Source organism: Tursiops truncatus, chromosome 7 (assembly GCF_011762595.2).
Source record: "Tursiops truncatus isolate mTurTru1 chromosome 7, mTurTru1.mat.Y, whole genome shotgun sequence".
In the NCBI taxonomy this organism is placed as follows: domain Eukaryota; kingdom Metazoa; phylum Chordata; class Mammalia; order Artiodactyla; family Delphinidae; genus Tursiops; species Tursiops truncatus.
This window is the reverse complement of record NC_047040.1, coordinates 64,921,911-64,939,999: the sequence shown is the minus strand read 5'-3', so window position 1 is coordinate 64,939,999 and position 18,089 is coordinate 64,921,911. Positions and strand designations below refer to the sequence as shown.

The window sequence follows — 18,089 nt, the reverse complement described above, 5'->3', positions numbered from 1 at the left end:
ATCTAATGTATTCCTCAAAATAAAGCCATAATGTATATAAATCCATTTTACCAATGAAGCTTTTGCAAGGTCACACAGTTAGTAAAACCCAACCTGGGACTGAACTCCTGCTCTAAGTATAGAGCTAGCCAGCAATCCATGAAGCATTAGTGGATAGAAAACATTTTTTTTTAAGTGAAGGATATTAGAGTAGAAAATATCACCAGACATTTCACATAGTAAGGGAAAGTATTATTTAATGAAAACAAAAGTTTGTTTCATATATATATGTGTATAAATTTATTAATGTTGTATATGCACTGAGTCCCAATGCATAAAATGTTTTTTATAATGTGGTTGGCAGTCAAAGAAGTCTGGAGCCATTGTATTAGGTGACCTTTTGAGATACTTTCACTTAACCTAAGTAAGGTTGTTTACCATACCCCCTGTGCTAATACTTTTCCAGGAAAATGCATCATCCCTCAAGAGCGGAATTTATTTTTTGAAGCCCCAAATTTGCAGTGTAGAATCTTTGGGTTACAACAGAAAGTAGCTATTTCTATGATAAAAATTCATGCTAGTGTATAGCTCTTGATGCCTATGATTTTGGTATGTGTGCGTATGTGTTTGTTTCTGTTAAAAGTGCAATCTACCATTTGGTTTCTTTTTCTACTCACCACGAAACTCTATAACAAAGTTAAATTTTAATCACTTTCATAATGAGATATGAATTAAAGTAAAAAAGAGACATTACACTCCAGTGGTTAAAAGGGAAGATACTGGAGTCACACAGATGTGTTTCAAATCCAGGCTCTGTCACACAGTACCCTGGGCAAATCACTTCTCAACTTCCTTACCTGGAAAATAGTGTTCATAGTAGCAACTAACTCCTTGTGAGAATGTTGGGATTAAAACATTAAAACATACATATAAATTATTTTCAAAGTGTTTTTCTTATAGCAAAAACTTAGTAACTTTTAGCTATTAGTCCATTACTTTTAAAGTAATACATTTGCAGAAACCAAGAAAATCGTGAATGGTTACAGGAAAGAAACAAACCCCTTTCACTCCTGTTGGACTTGTTAAATTGCTCTTTTCTCAGAACATACTAAATGATGAGTGAATATTGCTCAAATTTTACTTTGTAAGTAATTATTGACTGATTTTACATAGATAGAAGAGGGAAGAAAATCATGTTTTCCTAGTTTTGTCTCTTTAGAGTCAAATGTCCTCGGCTGTACAAATCAGTCCTCTCCATAATCTAATTCTAGGTTAACTGACATAGCTTCATAGGGTCAAGAGCCAGAAATTATATAGCAAAGCTGGATTTCTACACTGAAATACAAATCCCAAGAGCTGGCACTCCTAAACACAGTGTTTGGAAAATTACTCACATGCATATCTTTGATGAAAGGACTTTTGATATTGCAGGACAACCTGGCATCATCGATGTTTCCAATGCAGAAGGGCTCCCTGAACCTCCTGCGGCAGAAATGGGAATCCAGCGATTACCAGAAAAATGAGTGTAGTCCCAGGGGCAGTCGTTGCAGGCTCTTCCAGCCTCAAGAAAACAAATTGCTTGAACCTGAAGGAGAGGTAGCTTCAATGCCTGGACCTCCAGATCCCCCAAATCTGCCCCGCAGTGTCGGAGAAGAGATGTTGAGCTCAGAGCCTGAAGAGAAGTTTCCTGAGGACAAGAGCGACAACTCTAGGGACTATGGCCGGCCAGAAGTGCTGAAGGAGGATTCCTTGAGTGGTCGGCGCAGGATCGAACGCTTCTCCATCGCCCTTGATGAGCTGAGGAGTGTGTTTGAAGCTCCTAGGAGTGGAAACAGACAAGCCGGACCAGCTGAGTATAGCCAGAAGGTAAGGAGCCGTTGATTCGGAGTTCAAATTTACAGTAGACAAGTAAGGCATCTTGCCTAGTCTGCGATTTATTTGTAAGCATGTAATTTCTTTCCCCCTCACTGCTATTCTAGACAGATGTCCTGAAGCAACCATGTAATACAGTGTGAAATGTGGCATCCTCTTTTATTGACTTCCTCTATGGTCTGTTCCAATGGGGACCCGACCTCCTTTCACTCCCACAAAAACAGCTCTGATAGGCCCTTTTATACTGATGTTTCTTTATGTATGTGCCTTGTTTCCACAACTAAGTTGTAAGTTCCTTAGAGGCAAGGACAATTTCTTACCTGTCTTTGTACTTCAAACATCTAACAAATGGTGCTGCATTAAGCTAGAACTCCACGAGGATTTATCAGTAATGATGGTGAAATGGAACAAGTGAAGGCTCTGGAACCAGCAGTGACCTAGATTTTAATCCTGAAACCTGCTATTTACTTCTCTAGCTGCATGACACTTAACCTCGTGAATATAAATGTGTTAATCTGCTACTTCCCAGGGATCTTGTGAGAATTATCTATAATATGTGTATACCCACTGGGCATACAGTCTGGAATATTTTGTGGTAGATGATGATTATGCCTCAGTGATTATGGTATATTATAATGTCACATATAAAATATGTCTATTAGCTAAATGGTACATTTAATCAAATGCAGGAAATAGGATTAGCAACATTATTAACGAAGACCACATTTATACTTCTATTGTCAATTAAAAGCTACTACTGTTTAAACTAAATCACTTGAAGTTTTTACACTCATTAGGGCCCCTACATAAGAGAGTATAGTTGAATTTCATAAAGAATTAATAAATGATCTCAGGTTTTCCATTGGGAAGCAAACTCCATGCTCTGTTCTTTTTCCTTTTTTAACCTAGTGACAGCTAACAGGGAGGCACAGTCCTATTTTTGTTAATGGATAATTAGCCTTCATTGAAGTCTTCACAGAAATAGAAAAATTTTCAAAATAAATTATTTTGCTAATAGTTGCTCCCATGTTTTGTACTGGGACATATACAGTAGTTATGATGAGACCATTCTTGTGTATCAAGTAACTCAACTTGGTTTAATGAGAATAAGGAATATGAAGTTATATTTATGAGGTTATGTTGAAACTAGATGATTTTTCAAAAAATACAACCGCTTACCAATCTCCAGTTTGAGGACTTTGTTTCCCTCCTTTTTATTCTACAGGTGCAATCCTCTTTGTTTATGGCTTTATGATATTTACAATGTCATTTATTTTTATCTTAATGAATTAAGAAAAGTAAAGCCACAGAAAAGAGTTTCCATTCACTCTCTGTTGACTTTAGTGTAACAATTTTGACATTTACTCAAGATAATTGACAAAAGAAATGGCCAAAGGTAGAAGTCGTCATCCTTATAAATTATGTAATATAACCCATCCTCATCTGGAGCAGTACAAAATAGTAAAAAAAAAAAAAAAATGAAACATTAATAAGGGTTTCTGGTTGAAATATGAGATTCCTACTATTGGTATGCTATGTGATTTTTGGATCTGGTGCCTATAAAAATAATTATGGAAAGAAGTCAGATATGTGAAAACACTGGTTTACAAAAATGAAATTTGGTTAACATTTATTTATTTATTTATGGCTGTGTTGGGTCTTCGTTTCTGTGCGAGGGCTTTCTCTAGTTGCGGCGAGCAGGGGCCACTTTTCATCGCACTGCACAGGCCTCTCACTGTCGCGGCCTCTCTTCTTGCGGAGCACAAGCTCCAGACACGCAGGCTCAGTAGTTGTGGCTCACGGGCCTAGTTGCTCGGTGGCATGTGGGATCTTCCCAGACCAGGGCTCAAACCTGTGTCCCCTGCATTGGCAGGCAGATTCTCAACCACTGCGCCACCAGGGAAGCCGGTTAACATATTTAATACGCTGTGTTCTGTGTATTCTAAGGTACTATGCCATAATATGGTATTGCCCTAAATGTATGAAACATGGATTGTACATTTAGAAATTTCTCATCTGCAGAGACACACATGAATTTTAGAATAATTTTATATAAATGAATGTTAATGTTTGCAGAACTCTCTATATAAATTCCGTATGACTTCTAGAAGAAGAAGGAAAAAAGGAAAAGAAAAATGAGAATCCAATGAGGAATTAACTTACTTTCCTCCAGTGAATCATTTTATGATGTTACTAAGTGAAAAGAGTCCTAGCTCCCCTTAATTTAAAATTATATATTTCATGCAAAAGCTTAGTAATTATATACAACTTAACCCTTAACCCTTTATTTCTATAGATATCTTTCTTCTTTCTCATATCAGTACTTTCTGTTATTATTATAAATTAATAACAGTTATTTGCATAAATTATCCAAAAATATTCTAGCTACTTTATAACACTGATGCTTATATTTATGGAAACTCTCTGTTGAGATACTGGTGATGTGGGGAAAGATATTCAATATTTATGATATTTAAAGCAAGGACAGGAAAAAATTACAGATAAGAAAAGTTCTTGCAATTAGCAGATCACCTCATCAATAAAAAATAAGAACTGCATTTTAATGTTGCTGTAGAAGAAAACTTCAGCAAAAGGCACTTGTTAAGACAAAGTTCATAAAATTATTGAAGTTCAGTCTAAGTTTACAGAATTTTTAAAGGCATGGAATGTTTTATATATATGTATATATATTTACAGATATGCACACAAAGATATTTGTTTAAAGCATTTTCAGTGAACATAGGAAAAACATGTCTTTATTTATTAAAAAGTCTCCATTAACAGATAGTTTAGAAAAGTATTTTGTTAATTGGAAAAAGAAACTATAAGAGCCAATATTATTTTCTATAAGTAGGTAAGCTCATAAAAGAGAGATGATCTCAACCCCTAAAAGTATTCACTGTATTCCAGAGCTTTTGTTAAAACAATTTATCCTAACATAATTGCAATAGAAAATTAATGAGAAAATCTTAAAATAATTTGCCAGCTGACATTTTATAATTTCCAAAGTGAGACACAACCTATTGTTATCATTTCTAAAACACCTTATAAAGGCAACTTTGAATGAACTTTTAAACTGAAGATTTTTATGCTCATGAGGCAGACTGTAATTCAAAGACATAAATTCACACAGACATTATCCCAAATAAATGGTATGGAACATGATTTTAAAAGAGTTTTTAAGAATTTTACAAGAATCTAAGATTATAAATTTTGGAGAGAATGTCATATCCACTTGGAACACTAAGAAATATTAAACTGTTATTATATAAGGCAATGTATCCATTAGCATTTGCTGTGTAACAAGCAACCCCAAAATTAGCAGCTGTAAACAATAAGCATTTGTGATTGCTTACAAGTCTCTGGTGAGCTGGGAAGTTTATCTAGTGTTTTCTGGTCTCCCTCATACATCTATGGTCAGTGGCCAAGTCAGCAGGGGTCTGGCTAGTCTAGGATGGCTACAGAGCTGGGACAACTCAGCTCTGCCCCATGTGGTCTTTCCTCCTCCAGCAGGTTGCCCAGATTTATGCCCAGGTCATAGAAGTTTCAAGAAAAATAGTGGAACTTCCCGAGGCCTCTGGAGGTCTTTGCTCAGAACTTACACATCATTTCTCCATATTCTGTTTGCCAAAATAGTCACAAAACAAGCCAGATTTTAATGTGCTGAAATATACTTCACCTCTTGATAGGAGGAGTTGTAAACTTACATTTGCAAAGGTAAACAGGTACAAGGAGAGGAACAATTGGAGCTACTTTGTAAACAATCTACCACAGGCAAGTTTACTTAAATACATTGAAGAATCAGAGTGGTTTAATATATCATGAATTAATGCAAATATTAGGAGGAGGACCTTACACAAAAGGATCCATGTTGACAATTATTTGTGGATAAAATTCATGTCTTATTCTTCTCTTAGATTCAGTTAATTGACTACAGTGATGATAATTATTGTGGAAGGCAGAATAGTGGCTTCCCAAAGATGTCCACATCCTGATCCCCAGAACCTGTGAATATGTTACTGATACGGCAAAAGGAACTTTGAAATGTGATTAAGTTAAGGATCTTGAGATGCAAAGATTCTCCCGAAGTATACCAGGTGGAAACCGGGTCTTTATAAGAGGGAGGCAGGAATGTCAGAGTGAGAGATAATCAGAGAAGATACGATGACAGAAGCAGAGATGGGAGTAGTATAGGGCCATGACCCAAGCAATGTGGGCAGCCTCTAGAAACTGGAAAAAGCAAGGAAAACAGTTCCCCCCTAGAGGACCCTGAAGGAATGCTGCCCTAAAGACATTTTGACTTTAGCCCAGTGACACTAACTTCAGACTTTGATATCCAGTACTATAAGATCATAAGTTTGTGTTGTTTTAAACAACACAAATTTGTGTAGTGGTAATTTGTTACAGCAGCTATAGGAAACTAACACAGTTATATTGTAGGCTCTTCAAACATTGTTAAAAATGGTTGGGTAGTATATGATTTTGAGTTTTCCTTTGTTCTTCCCTGATGAACATATTCCTATGTTTCAAAATCAGATCTTGGCTTTCTTCTACATGTAGTCGATGATATGAACGCTTGTAACTTTAAGTAACCAGGCAACATTAATAAATATTAGTTTGGGATGATCTGTATTTGATATGCAACACATAGTCACCTAAAAGGATGAATTTATCAGGAAAGTTTGGCAAAATTATTACTACTACTACTACACTACTATAATAAAAGAAGAAGAAAAGAAAGAATAAGGGAACAAATAAACACAAAGCACTTGTGAGACACACTTGCTTTAGTTCATGTTTCTTCTATGGATGATAGAATTTATATGGAATATACACACAATGTTTAAACAAAATCAACTCTTAACTCTGGGTAGTAAGTTCTGAATAGCAGCAGTGTTTAGACTAATTTGGAGCAGAACAGGTTGTACAAGTTCTTCCTTCTTTTTCTAAGTTCCTAGTTGCTGTCCATAATGCTGGGACAGTGAGACCACTGAGCAAGCCCCCCTAAAGGATCACTTCAGCCTTCACTGTGATCCCAGTGTAAATAAGGGGCTTCTTGCTTCAGTTAATAATTAATTTTTGCCTTTATTCCATTCATGTTTTTAGACTCCAAATAGTAAATGATCTGATTTTCACAGATTACTTAGTGACTTACTTGTGTTTTTAATGCACAGTTATGATCTTTCTCAAAAATCTCACTCACTTGTGCAATCAGGTTGAATTTACCTAATGTTCCAGCAGAGACTGTTGCTCTAATTTACTTAGGCCCTAAGTTGACATAGAGCATTCAAACATGAGCTGAACTTGATCAAACCCAGGAAGCACAATCACCCTATTCTAGCTAGTTGTGCTGCCTCAGAATGCATTAATTTGATCTATTGTATGATTGGAGGATTAAAGGAGAACATGAAGACACAGGCTAAGGGACTATGGACCTACATGTGCATCAGTGATTGAAAAGGATATAAACAATTAAATATGGCATAGTTTCCAGAATGTTATTTTCATTCCCTCCAATAATCAAAGCCTCTGGTTTTTCATTTAATGACCAATTTTTCATCTCCTACTTTTTAGTTCTGCATAAAATCAAGCCTTTAAAAGCACAGGTGAGTCATGGCTTGCAGTTTGCTTCCACTACAAAATCACTTCATTAGATGCTTGAACTTATATTTGCTCCTTACACTTGGGCATGTGGGGACTCAGGGATTAATTTATCTCTAATCTCAGAGAGCAAGAAGCACTACTCTTTGCAGGCAGTTACTTTTGTCACAGCCTATGATTCTCCATCTCCCACCCTCCTGTCTCTCCAGTATTTCTGAAATAATTCCTGTCAAGCGTGATGTATTTTGTAAAAGCATCTAACGAGATGGAGGTTAGTACAGTCTTGAAAATTATTGCTGAAATATCTGTCCACCAAACTCTCAAAAATATAGAGATAAATATATTTTTTCCTATGGGAAGAGTTTTAAAGATCTTTGAAGAAAGAAAATATATTTTCCTTTGCCTGAAAAATGAGCAAGTAGATTTTGTAGAACTGAATAAATAGTTTAATGAGATCACTCCTTTATTTTTTCTGTTAGAGGATATATTATACAGAATTGTAATTTTCATTTCAGCATAGCATATAAAAGCATATTTGGTGACAAAGGATCAGCTGGAAACCTTGGCTCGGCTACTTCCTCATTGTGTGAACTTGAATGAGTTATTTCACCTCATTAATCCTTAATTTCACACCTATAAAATAAGGAAATTAATACAGCACAGGATTTTTGTGAAGATAAAGTTATATAACACCTGAAAGAGAAGAGGTATTTAAGAGGTAGCACCAAATGAAATTTAAGAAATAACACACACACACACACACACACACACAAAAGAAATAACACCAAATAGCACCAAATTAATATTTCTTCTATTTTCTCTTCTCCAGTATCATTTGTGTAGCTCAGTAAATGTCCTCAGAGAAAATATTTAATCTCAATGGGCTTTTGTTTTCTCACCTAAAGGCAGAAGCTTACACTCTATGGTTTCTAAAATTGGAAAAGTGCTTTGGGCGAAGCAGCTTTTATTTCAGTCTGACAACACCTTAGTCTTTTGCAAAGGCCCCACTAGAAGGGCTCTCGCCGAGTGGAGCAAATGTTAATGAAGCTTTCCAACATGGGTTACAATCCCATTTTGAGATGAAAAGACAATTTGTTAAATTACAGTTTTCAAAGCTTTATTAAGACCCTAGGCAGAGATATGTTTGCCACCTTCATTGTTCTTTCCGATTAAGAGAAGTCACTGGTGCTTAGTCAAAAATCCAAATCCGAAAGAGATGAGACTTACATGGTATAAAAGTGTTTATTGTATTCACACACACACACACACACACACATACACAGAACAAATTAAACTTGGACTTCAAAGACACCACAAGGATGGGCCATATTTTGTTTCATTTTGTGCTGCTTTTTCTTCACAATATAATTTGTTTTTCCAGATATTTTTAGTGTTCTTTGGTTGTTCTTTTCCTCCATTTACATGTTTATTATTTTACTGCCTCCTGTGCAGTTTTATGTTAGTTGAAGAAAAGATAGCTCTGTGATCTGATGGTGACATTCCCAACTGAACATATCTGTGTGCCCTTAAAGACTTTCTGAGGAAACTGCCATCTCGTCTCATGTGTGTCTTGCAGTGATATATGCAGTCACAATATGACTGTAGAGAATGTAGTGCCAGTAACCACAGAAAGATGTTAAGCAATATTGACTCACCTTCAACTGGGAGAACTGCTGTCAGGTCATGGATTGGCATTCTTTGATATTTTACTTGAAAAACTAGTGAGGATTTGCACCCTTGTGTTATAAGAAAATTGATACCAGCTCTGCTGCCTCTGCTGCAAACCCACTTTCTTTTACCCACCTTGTCTCCCCCTGATGCTTAGCCGACATTTCTTCTTAGTGACTGAATTAATTCTGTGAGTCCCACACATGACTCTTTTTCCCCTTTCCTGTCCTCCCATGGCTGATTTTCATATGCTACCAGGTTTTTTTTTTTTTTTTACCTTACCATCAGGATAAGCTAAAAGGAGAAATAAAGAAAACATTACATTGGGAAGGATGCTTAAATAGGGAGAATTTTGGTTTTTATTCAGGGCCTTTGTCTCCACCAAGGGCCATGGAAATGACATTCTAATCACTGAACCAGCAGTCCAAATGCCATCTCATCCTCACCTTCTCCCTCTCCCTAGCCCACATCTGGTCACCTCCAGAGACTATGTCAAAGCAGTTTTGTCAGAACTGAGTTAATGAGATGAACACTTGATCTGGCATCTCAAAGCATGAAGCTGAGTGCTAGACAGCGCCTGACAGACAACTGGTCCAACAGGCATTTGGGCGCCTCTTTCCAGACTAAATGGAAAGACTGGCTCAAGGCTTTGATCAAGTAAACCCCAATCCTCATCATCACTAAGCCCAACCTCACAGTCAGTGTCACATCGCAATGGCACCTTGCCCAAGGGTTCCTGACCAGGTACTGAGCAACTGGCTCTGGCCCAAAGGCTGTGCAGAGGGGAGACTGCCCTAAGCCAAAATAGGGCAGTGAACTGCATACATGTGGGCCAGAAATCTATAGCCTTCTAGGAGAAGGAAGGCCCCAGGGCAGCACCTGGGGCTTCAAGCATGGAACCCTGGGGCCACAATCTGATGTCTACTAAGGTCCAAGTCTACAGCCAGCCGAAGGCACCATTCCACTGCATATCCTTGGGGCCAATTGCTCCTGCAGGCACCTGCAAGGTGTTTAGAATTTGTCACAGGAGACCAGTGATGCTTGTTCCTGGAACCTTTGCCCCGAAGAACAGCCTCAGGGCTTTGCCTCTCTTTCTAATAACACAGGGATCCCTTCCACAGCACTCTGACAGCTAAACTTCCATGTAGTGTGGACAGACTCAGGAAACACACACACACACACACACACACAAAACAAACTCCAAGTGATCAAAATTAATATCACCAGTAATAAGATATATTGATATCATGTACCCCCTGAATGTACTATAAAGGGCAAAATACCACTCCTATGGTATTCTTGCCAAAACTATGTAATCTCAGTTTAATCATGAGAAACATCATTTAAACCCATGTATACGGGGATGATATAAAGCAGCTGGCCATTACTCTTCAAAAGTGGTAAGGCCATGCTGGACAAATACTGCGAAACCGCCACAGATTGGAGGAGACTAAAGAGATGTGATAACTAAATTGAGGACGGGATCTTTGAATCGTGGGCCAGAAAAGAGGGCCTTAGTGGGAAAGTTGGTGAAATTCTAATAAGGTCTACATATTGCTTGGCTTCACAGTCATACTGTGACTAAATAAAATGTTAAGATTAGGGAAAGCTGAACAAATGGTATTTGGGAATCTCTGTATTCTTGCAACTTTCCCATAAGTATAATGTTATTTCAAAATAAAAAATTAAATAAATATTATGATCATTCTTGAGGCGTTAGCACTGTGGAGTGGAGGATTATGGCCTCTTTTGTCCTGATTTTTCCAAACCTCACAGGTTTATTATTTTTATATCCCTTTGTAGACCATGATTCCTAGCTCACTACTCCTGTACTTCTAAAACTTTGGAAGTTTTAGCCATTTAATCTCTGCCTATAATCTCAGATTCTCTGCAATTAATTGTTTTTCTAACAAGGAGAATTTAAGGAGCCTAATCAGTAGTTCAGAAGCTGAGTGTTATGGACAGCTCTGTAGTTAGATCAGCTTTAAATTTATACCCCAATTCCACTCACTGAGTTTCACTACATTTTCAGAAGTAGAGTGCTTGCCTTGTTTTTATTGTAGTTGTAGGAGGTGTTGCTGTTATTTAAACTGTTGGTTCTGTCTTGATTATAGTCCTTCTAAGTCATTGCATCAAATTCAAGAAACTCAAATTATCTCTCGTCTCAGACTCAAACTCCAGAAACTATAACTACTATTGCCGTTCTGTTGCTGATTTGACAGCAAACTTCAATCTGTAGAATACATTGCCAGCCCCTCCAAAATGTTCACCCTCTTTTTGGTGTATAAAATAGTTTTTTGATAGATTTCCCAATGCTCCTAAAATATCTTCCTTCTCTTTGGAGCTAGCCCCTCTGCTGCCAACTTTCTTAATTTCATAGGCTCCCCTATCTGGTCTTTCTTACTGAGTACCAATCCCCAGGGTTGATATAGTAAAGCCTTCTTTAATGTAGTTGCCTGGTTTATTCCTCAAGTGAAGTTCTTTAACTGAACTTAGAAGTCTGGAATCATTTGAAAGGGTTGAAATTCAAGATATTTAGCATGAAGTGCACTGGAGGCACTGATAATTCAGAATGGATGTGGCTATTACAACAGGTACAGTCACCCTGGTAACCCTCTTCCTGGATACCAACCAGCCTTTAGACACCAAACTGTACCTTTATTTTAGCACCTGTTTTGCACTCACTATACTGTGTGTGGAAATCAAATGGTTAATACATTTTCCTACTTGGAAAGCTATTTCTTTGTTTAATGTGTAGTGGTAAGTGAACGCAATGAGTTTCAAACACCTGAAACAAATTCAATCTCCGTTAATGTTTCTCATCTACACCTACTACCAAATATGATTTATGGTACTTAATAGTGTACTAACTTGTTTTATGTCAATGTAAAGTCATTTATTAGACGCCATCAGACAGATTGCTCTAAACCATGGTAATACATCATAATGATGCAGTTCTCCCCCCACTGCCATTCATGGAGCCATGTCCGGAGCAAACATTTAAATTAATTAGAATGTTCTGATTTCAACCTTGATTAGATGTCAGAATCTTTTATTAATGATAAAGATGATATAAAATATATCCATTTCTGGTCATAATGATGTTATAATTTAATCTCTTTCCCATTTACCTTTATTTTTGAGTGCTGGGGCAATTTTTTTAAGATAAATTTATTTATTTATGGCTGTTTTGGGTCTTCATTGCTGCGTGCGGGCTTTCTCTAGTTGCGGTGAGTGGGGGCCACTCTTCGTTATGGTGCGCGGGGCTTCTCATTGTCGTGGCTTCTCTTGTTGCAGAGCATGGGCTCTAGGCGCACGGGCTTCAGTAGTTGTGCCATGTGGGCCCAGTAGTTGTGGCTTGCAGGTTCTACAGCACAGGGTCAGTAGCTGTAGCACACGGGCTTAGTTGCTCTGCTGCATGTGAGATCTTCCCGGACCAGGGCTCAAACCCGTGTCTCCTGCATTGACAGGCAGATTCGTAACCACTGTGCCACCAGGGAAACCCCTAGGGCAATTTTTTTACTTGTGTTTTGAAATATGTTTGAAATTCTCATAGGAAAGGAAATTCAAAGTATAAAAAACAACAATAAAAACAAACAAAAATCAGGAGTACCACAGACAAATTTTCTTTCTCTTCCATAGCCTCATACACACACACACTAATACATAGGTTTTTAAAAATATATTTTATGTTTAAAAGTAAATTTGAGAGGATGTAGGGCATGTGTCAATGTCTCTAAAAACACTTATTTATCCAGGACCAGCAATTGTGTTTTCCCTGAGATATGTTTCAAGTTTGCTCTTTGGTTTATAGGTATAGCTTTTTTTGCAGGTCCCACGTATTTTTGATGTTATCCCTGAATGCCTCACCTCATCCTAACATTGGTCTGCCCCTAGACCCCTGGAGGATAAGGCACTGTGCTGCTGTGAATGGCTAGCAAGTACTAATTTTTAAACACAGTATTTGCCAGGTACTTTGTTGAAGGCTTCATGAGTATTGCTGCCCATTTAATACTCACAGTCATCTTAAATTCAGAACTATCATTATTCCCATTTTACAGCTGCAGGGTGGATAAGTTAAATAACTAGTCCAAGGATACACCATTGGTAAGTAACAGAGCAGGGATCTGAACCCAAGTCTATCTCAATCCAGAACCCATAATATTAATTACTACTCTCTGAGTGTTCTCTGGATTCATATTGTCCATTTTCATACAAGATCTCACAGCTGTGTTTCTGGTATAAATGGATCTTAGCCAGTCATAGAAATCACACAACTCTTCAACTTTGTATACCACAAACACTACTTGATATACTCAGTTCTAAGACATTTTTTCGCATGTTAACATCTTTGAAATTGACATGCTTCTTGTAGTCAATGGCATTTCATAGTTTGCCGGGATTTTCCCCTTTTCTTAGAGGTGCATAAAATAATGATGTCATTTTACTTTGATAAAATATGGCATAAATAAACTTCATATTTTGAATAAATACATTTAAAAATAAATACATTAAAAAAATAAATACATTTAAAAATGACCATTGTGTGCCAGCTATGTAAGCACTTGAAATATATTTTCTCTTTTAATTTTCATAACTACCCTATAAGGTAAGCTAGGACACCATCATCATTATGCAGATGAGAAAACAGAGGCTTAGTAAAAATAAACCCTCTTTGTCTAAGGTCCCTCTGTGAAGAGGTTGAAAAAGGAATTGTCCAAACAGGCTGAGTCCAGAGGCTTTATTCTTTTTTTTTAATTAATTATTTATTTTGGCTGCGCCGGGTCTTAGTTGCTGCATGCAGGATCTTTTATTTGCGGCATTCAGACTTCTTAGTTGTGGGGTGCATGGGGGATCTAGTTCCCTGACCCGGGATTGAATCCTGGCCCCCCGCACTGGGAACATGGAGTCTTACCCACTGGACCACCAGGGAAGTCCCAGAGGCTTTATTACTAAAGGCTAGTTTTTGTATTATGTCTATTTGGCTAATAGCGTTTAGAGTAAGCTGAAATTTTCTACTCTAATGAACAAGAAACTTTGTGCAAAATAACTTCCACACTAACAAGGAGCTTAATAAAGAAGTGAAAGCAATCAATGATGGCTTATTTATTTCTCCTTCAAGGGCTAGGAATAGAAGCAGAGATGATTTTAGTGTAACTTGACCCAAAGAAAGATATTTAGAGATATTTGAAGAAAAAGAGAGAGAAAAAGTGAGTTTTTTTTATATTCACTAGTTTTATTTTTGAGATTCCACATATAAGTGATATAACGCAGCATTTGTCTTTCTCTGACTTATTTCACTCAGCATAATACCCTCCAAGTACATTCATGTTATTGCAAACGGCAAAAGATCATTATTTTTTATGGCTGAGTAGTATTACATATGTATGCATATATATATATATATATATATATATATATATATATATATATATATATATACACACACACACACACACACACATATATACATATGTATACCACATCTTTATCCATCCATCTGTTGATGGACACTTGGATTGCTTTCATATCTTGGCAATTGTAAATAATACTGCTATGAACATTGACATGCATGTACCTTTTTGAATTAGTGTTTTCATTTTTTGGATAAATACCTAGGAGTGGAATTGCTGAGTCATTACGGTAGTTCAAGTTTTAGGTTTTTGCGAAACCTCCATTCTGTTATCCATAGTGGCTACACCAATTTACATTCCCACCAACAGTGTGCAAGGGTTCCCTTTTGAGACATTTTTTAAAAGAAAAGAAAAAAAACTTTGCAGTTTATTTTAATACTCATTATAAGGCAAATTCTCTAATTGATAAAATCTAAATGTAGAGGAACCCTCTAACTATGAGAAATTTAGAAGCCTAAAAGCTGCTGAAGAAGGCAACCAGAGAGGAGGAAGATAGTAGGTCAAGACCAAATAAAATTTTTTAAATTTAATGAACAGGAATATAGTCCGCTTCTTTCTGCTTTTTGTGCTTCTTTTTAATTCTCTGAATTACTTACTGTGGACAGTCGCTCAGATTCATTCTTCTCTTTCTGTGATTTCAATTTTTGACCCTATGTAGATGATGCTGACATGTTTATCTCAATCTTACCCTATTACCTCAGCTCTGTCCCCCCAGTGTTTAACTCATTCTGAAAACTTCCATGTGGATATTCTTCAACCACCTCAGAATGCCCAATTCTGAGCTCATTATTCTCCACCTAAATCAACTTCTTACCCAAAGCCCATATATTTTCAATGACAACACCTTGTGTGCAGTGACCAAGAGTTCTCTCTGATAGTTTAATTTATCCTGCTCATTCGCCTTCAACTCCACATTTCCCAATTTCTCTTTTCACTTTTCATTTATCGCCTAGCCCTTGTCACTTCTTGCCTACGTTATTACATTACCTTCCTGTCTCGTATCTTAGTCCTTTATGGTAAACCTTTTATTATCCAGGCTTCATCTCAGTTATATAATCTCAGCTCTAATTTCCACTGTCATGGGCTTGTATACAATATCATATACTTATGTATGTCATCTACATACATTCTATTTTTTTTGTCTTAAAAAGTACATTTTTTATACTGTCTTTCTTGAACTTTGTACATAAATTTGCTAACAGTACAGAATACTGGTTCTTCCTCAACACAGGTGATTCTGATCCAGTAGATATGATACGGATACCCAAACTTCACATTGTCAGTGACCACCCCGAGTGTTTCCCCTATGTGAATCTATTGATCTCATGTTTAGAAATACTGTCTTATACACTATAGCCATTTTTTAACTCTTTGCTGAATAATGAAGGTGTACAAGACATGCCCCCTCTGGTTTACAGTCAGCTGGTTCAAATTTCTCTCCATTTGGAGCAGTAGTGCTGGTATGCATGGTGCTGGAAGCAGTTAAGAGTGGGCATAGTATATTCTTTTTTCTTTCTTTTTAACATCTTTATTGGAGTATGGTGTGTTAGTTTGTGCTGTATAACAAAGTGAATCAGCTATATGTATACATATATCCCCATATATCTTCTCTCTTGTATCTCCCTCACATCCTCCCTATCCCACCCCTCTAGGTGGTCACAAAGCACTGAGCTGATCTCCCGTGCCATGCGGCTACTTCCCACTAGCTATCTGTTTAACATTTGGTAGTGTATATATGTCCGTGCCACTCTCTCACTTCGTCCCAGCTTACCCTTCCCACTCTGCGCGTCCTCAAGTCCATTCTCTACATCTGCATCTTTATTCCTGTCCTGCACTTAGGTTCTTCAGAACCTTTTTTTTTTTTTAAGATTCCATATATATGTGTTAGCATACGGTATTTGTTTTTCTCTTTCTGACTTACTTCACTCTGTATGACAGACTCTATGTCCATCCACCTCACTACAAATAACTCAGTTTTGTTTCTTCTTATGGCTGAGTAATATTCCATTGTATATATGTGCCACATCTTCTTTATCCATTCATCTGTTGATGGACACTTAGGTTGCTTCTATCTCCTGGCTATTGTAAATAGAGCTGCAATGAACATTGTAGTACATGACTTTTTTTGAATTATAGTTTTCTCAGGGTATATGCCCAGTAGTGGGATTGCTGGGTTGTATGGTAGTTCTATTTTTAGTTTTTTAAGGAACCTCCATACTGTTCTCCATAGTGGCTGTATCAGTTTACATTCCCACCAACAGTGCAAGAGGATTCCCTTTTCTCCAGACCCTCTCCAGCATTTACTGTTTTTAGATTTTTTGATGATGGCCATTCTGACTGGTGTGAGGTGATACCTCATTGTAGTTTTTTTTGTTGTTGTTTCTGTTTTATTATTTTTATTGTTTCTACCTTTTATACTTTCAACCTGCATCTTTTTTTTTAAACATCTTTATTAGAGTATAATTGCTTTACAATGGTGTGTTAGTTTCTGCTTTATAGCATAGTGAATCAGCTATACATATATCCACATATCTGCTCCCTCTTGCATCTCCCTCCCACCCTCCCTATCCCAACCCACTAGGTGGACACAAAGCACTGAGCTGATCTCCCTGTGCTATGTGGCTGCTTCCCACCAGCTATCTACTTTAGATTTGGTAGTATATATAAGTCCATGCCACTCTCACTTCGTCCCACCTTTCCTTTCCCCCTCCCCATGTCCTCAAGCCCATTTTCTTCTTCTGCATCTTTATTCCTGTCCTGCCCCTAGGTTCATCATAAACTTTTTTTTTTTTTTTTTTAAGATTCCATATATATGTGTTAGACTACCATACTACCCAGCAATCCCACTACTGGGCATATACCCTGAGAAAACCGTAATTCAAAATGAGTCATGTACCACAATGTTCACTGCATCTCTATTTACAATAGCCAGGACATGGAAGCAACCTAAGTGTCCATCGGCAGAAGAATGGATAAAGAAGCTGTGGCACATATATACAATGGAATATTACTCAGCCATCAAAGGAAATGAAATTGAGTTATTTGTAGTGAGGTGGATTGACCTAGAGTCTGTCATACAGAGTGAATTAAGTCAGAATGAGAAAAAATATACCTTATGCTAACTCATTGTAGTTTTGATTTGCATTTCTCTAATGATTAGTGATGTTGAGCATCCTTTCATGTGTTTGTTGGCAATCTGTATATCTTCTTCAGGGAAAGGTCTATTTAGGTTTTCTGCCCATTTTGGGATTGGGTTGTTTTTTGTTTTTTTTTTTTTTTGATATTGAGCTGCATGAGCTGCTTGTAAATTTTGGAGATTAATCCTATGTCAGTTGCTTCATTTGCAAATATTTTCTTCCATTCTAAGCATTGTCTTTTCATCTCATTTATGGTTTCCCTTGCTGTGCAAAAGCTTTTAAGTTTCATTAGGTCCCATTTGTTTATTTTTGTTTTTATTTCCATTTCTCTAGGAGGTGGATCAAAAAAGATCTTACTGTGATTTATGTCAAAGAGTGTTCTTCCTATGTTTTCCTTTAAGAGTTTTATACTGTCCAG

The 18,089-nt window shown here is 37.0% G+C and overlaps 1 protein-coding gene across 2 annotated transcripts in view; it reads left to right on the top strand.

Moving 5' to 3' along the window:
- Positions 1–1,428: 1,428 nt before the first annotated feature.
- Positions 1,429–18,089, top strand: part of XIRP2 (xin actin binding repeat containing 2) — a 290,913-nt gene continuing 274,252 nt past the window's right edge. For both annotated transcript variants that reach the window (XM_019922232.3, XM_019922231.3), the window contains exon 1: positions 1,429–1,845. In XM_019922232.3, the coding sequence (XP_019777791.2) occupies positions 1,429–1,845 (417 nt within the window). The remainder of the gene's footprint in view (positions 1,846–18,089) is intronic.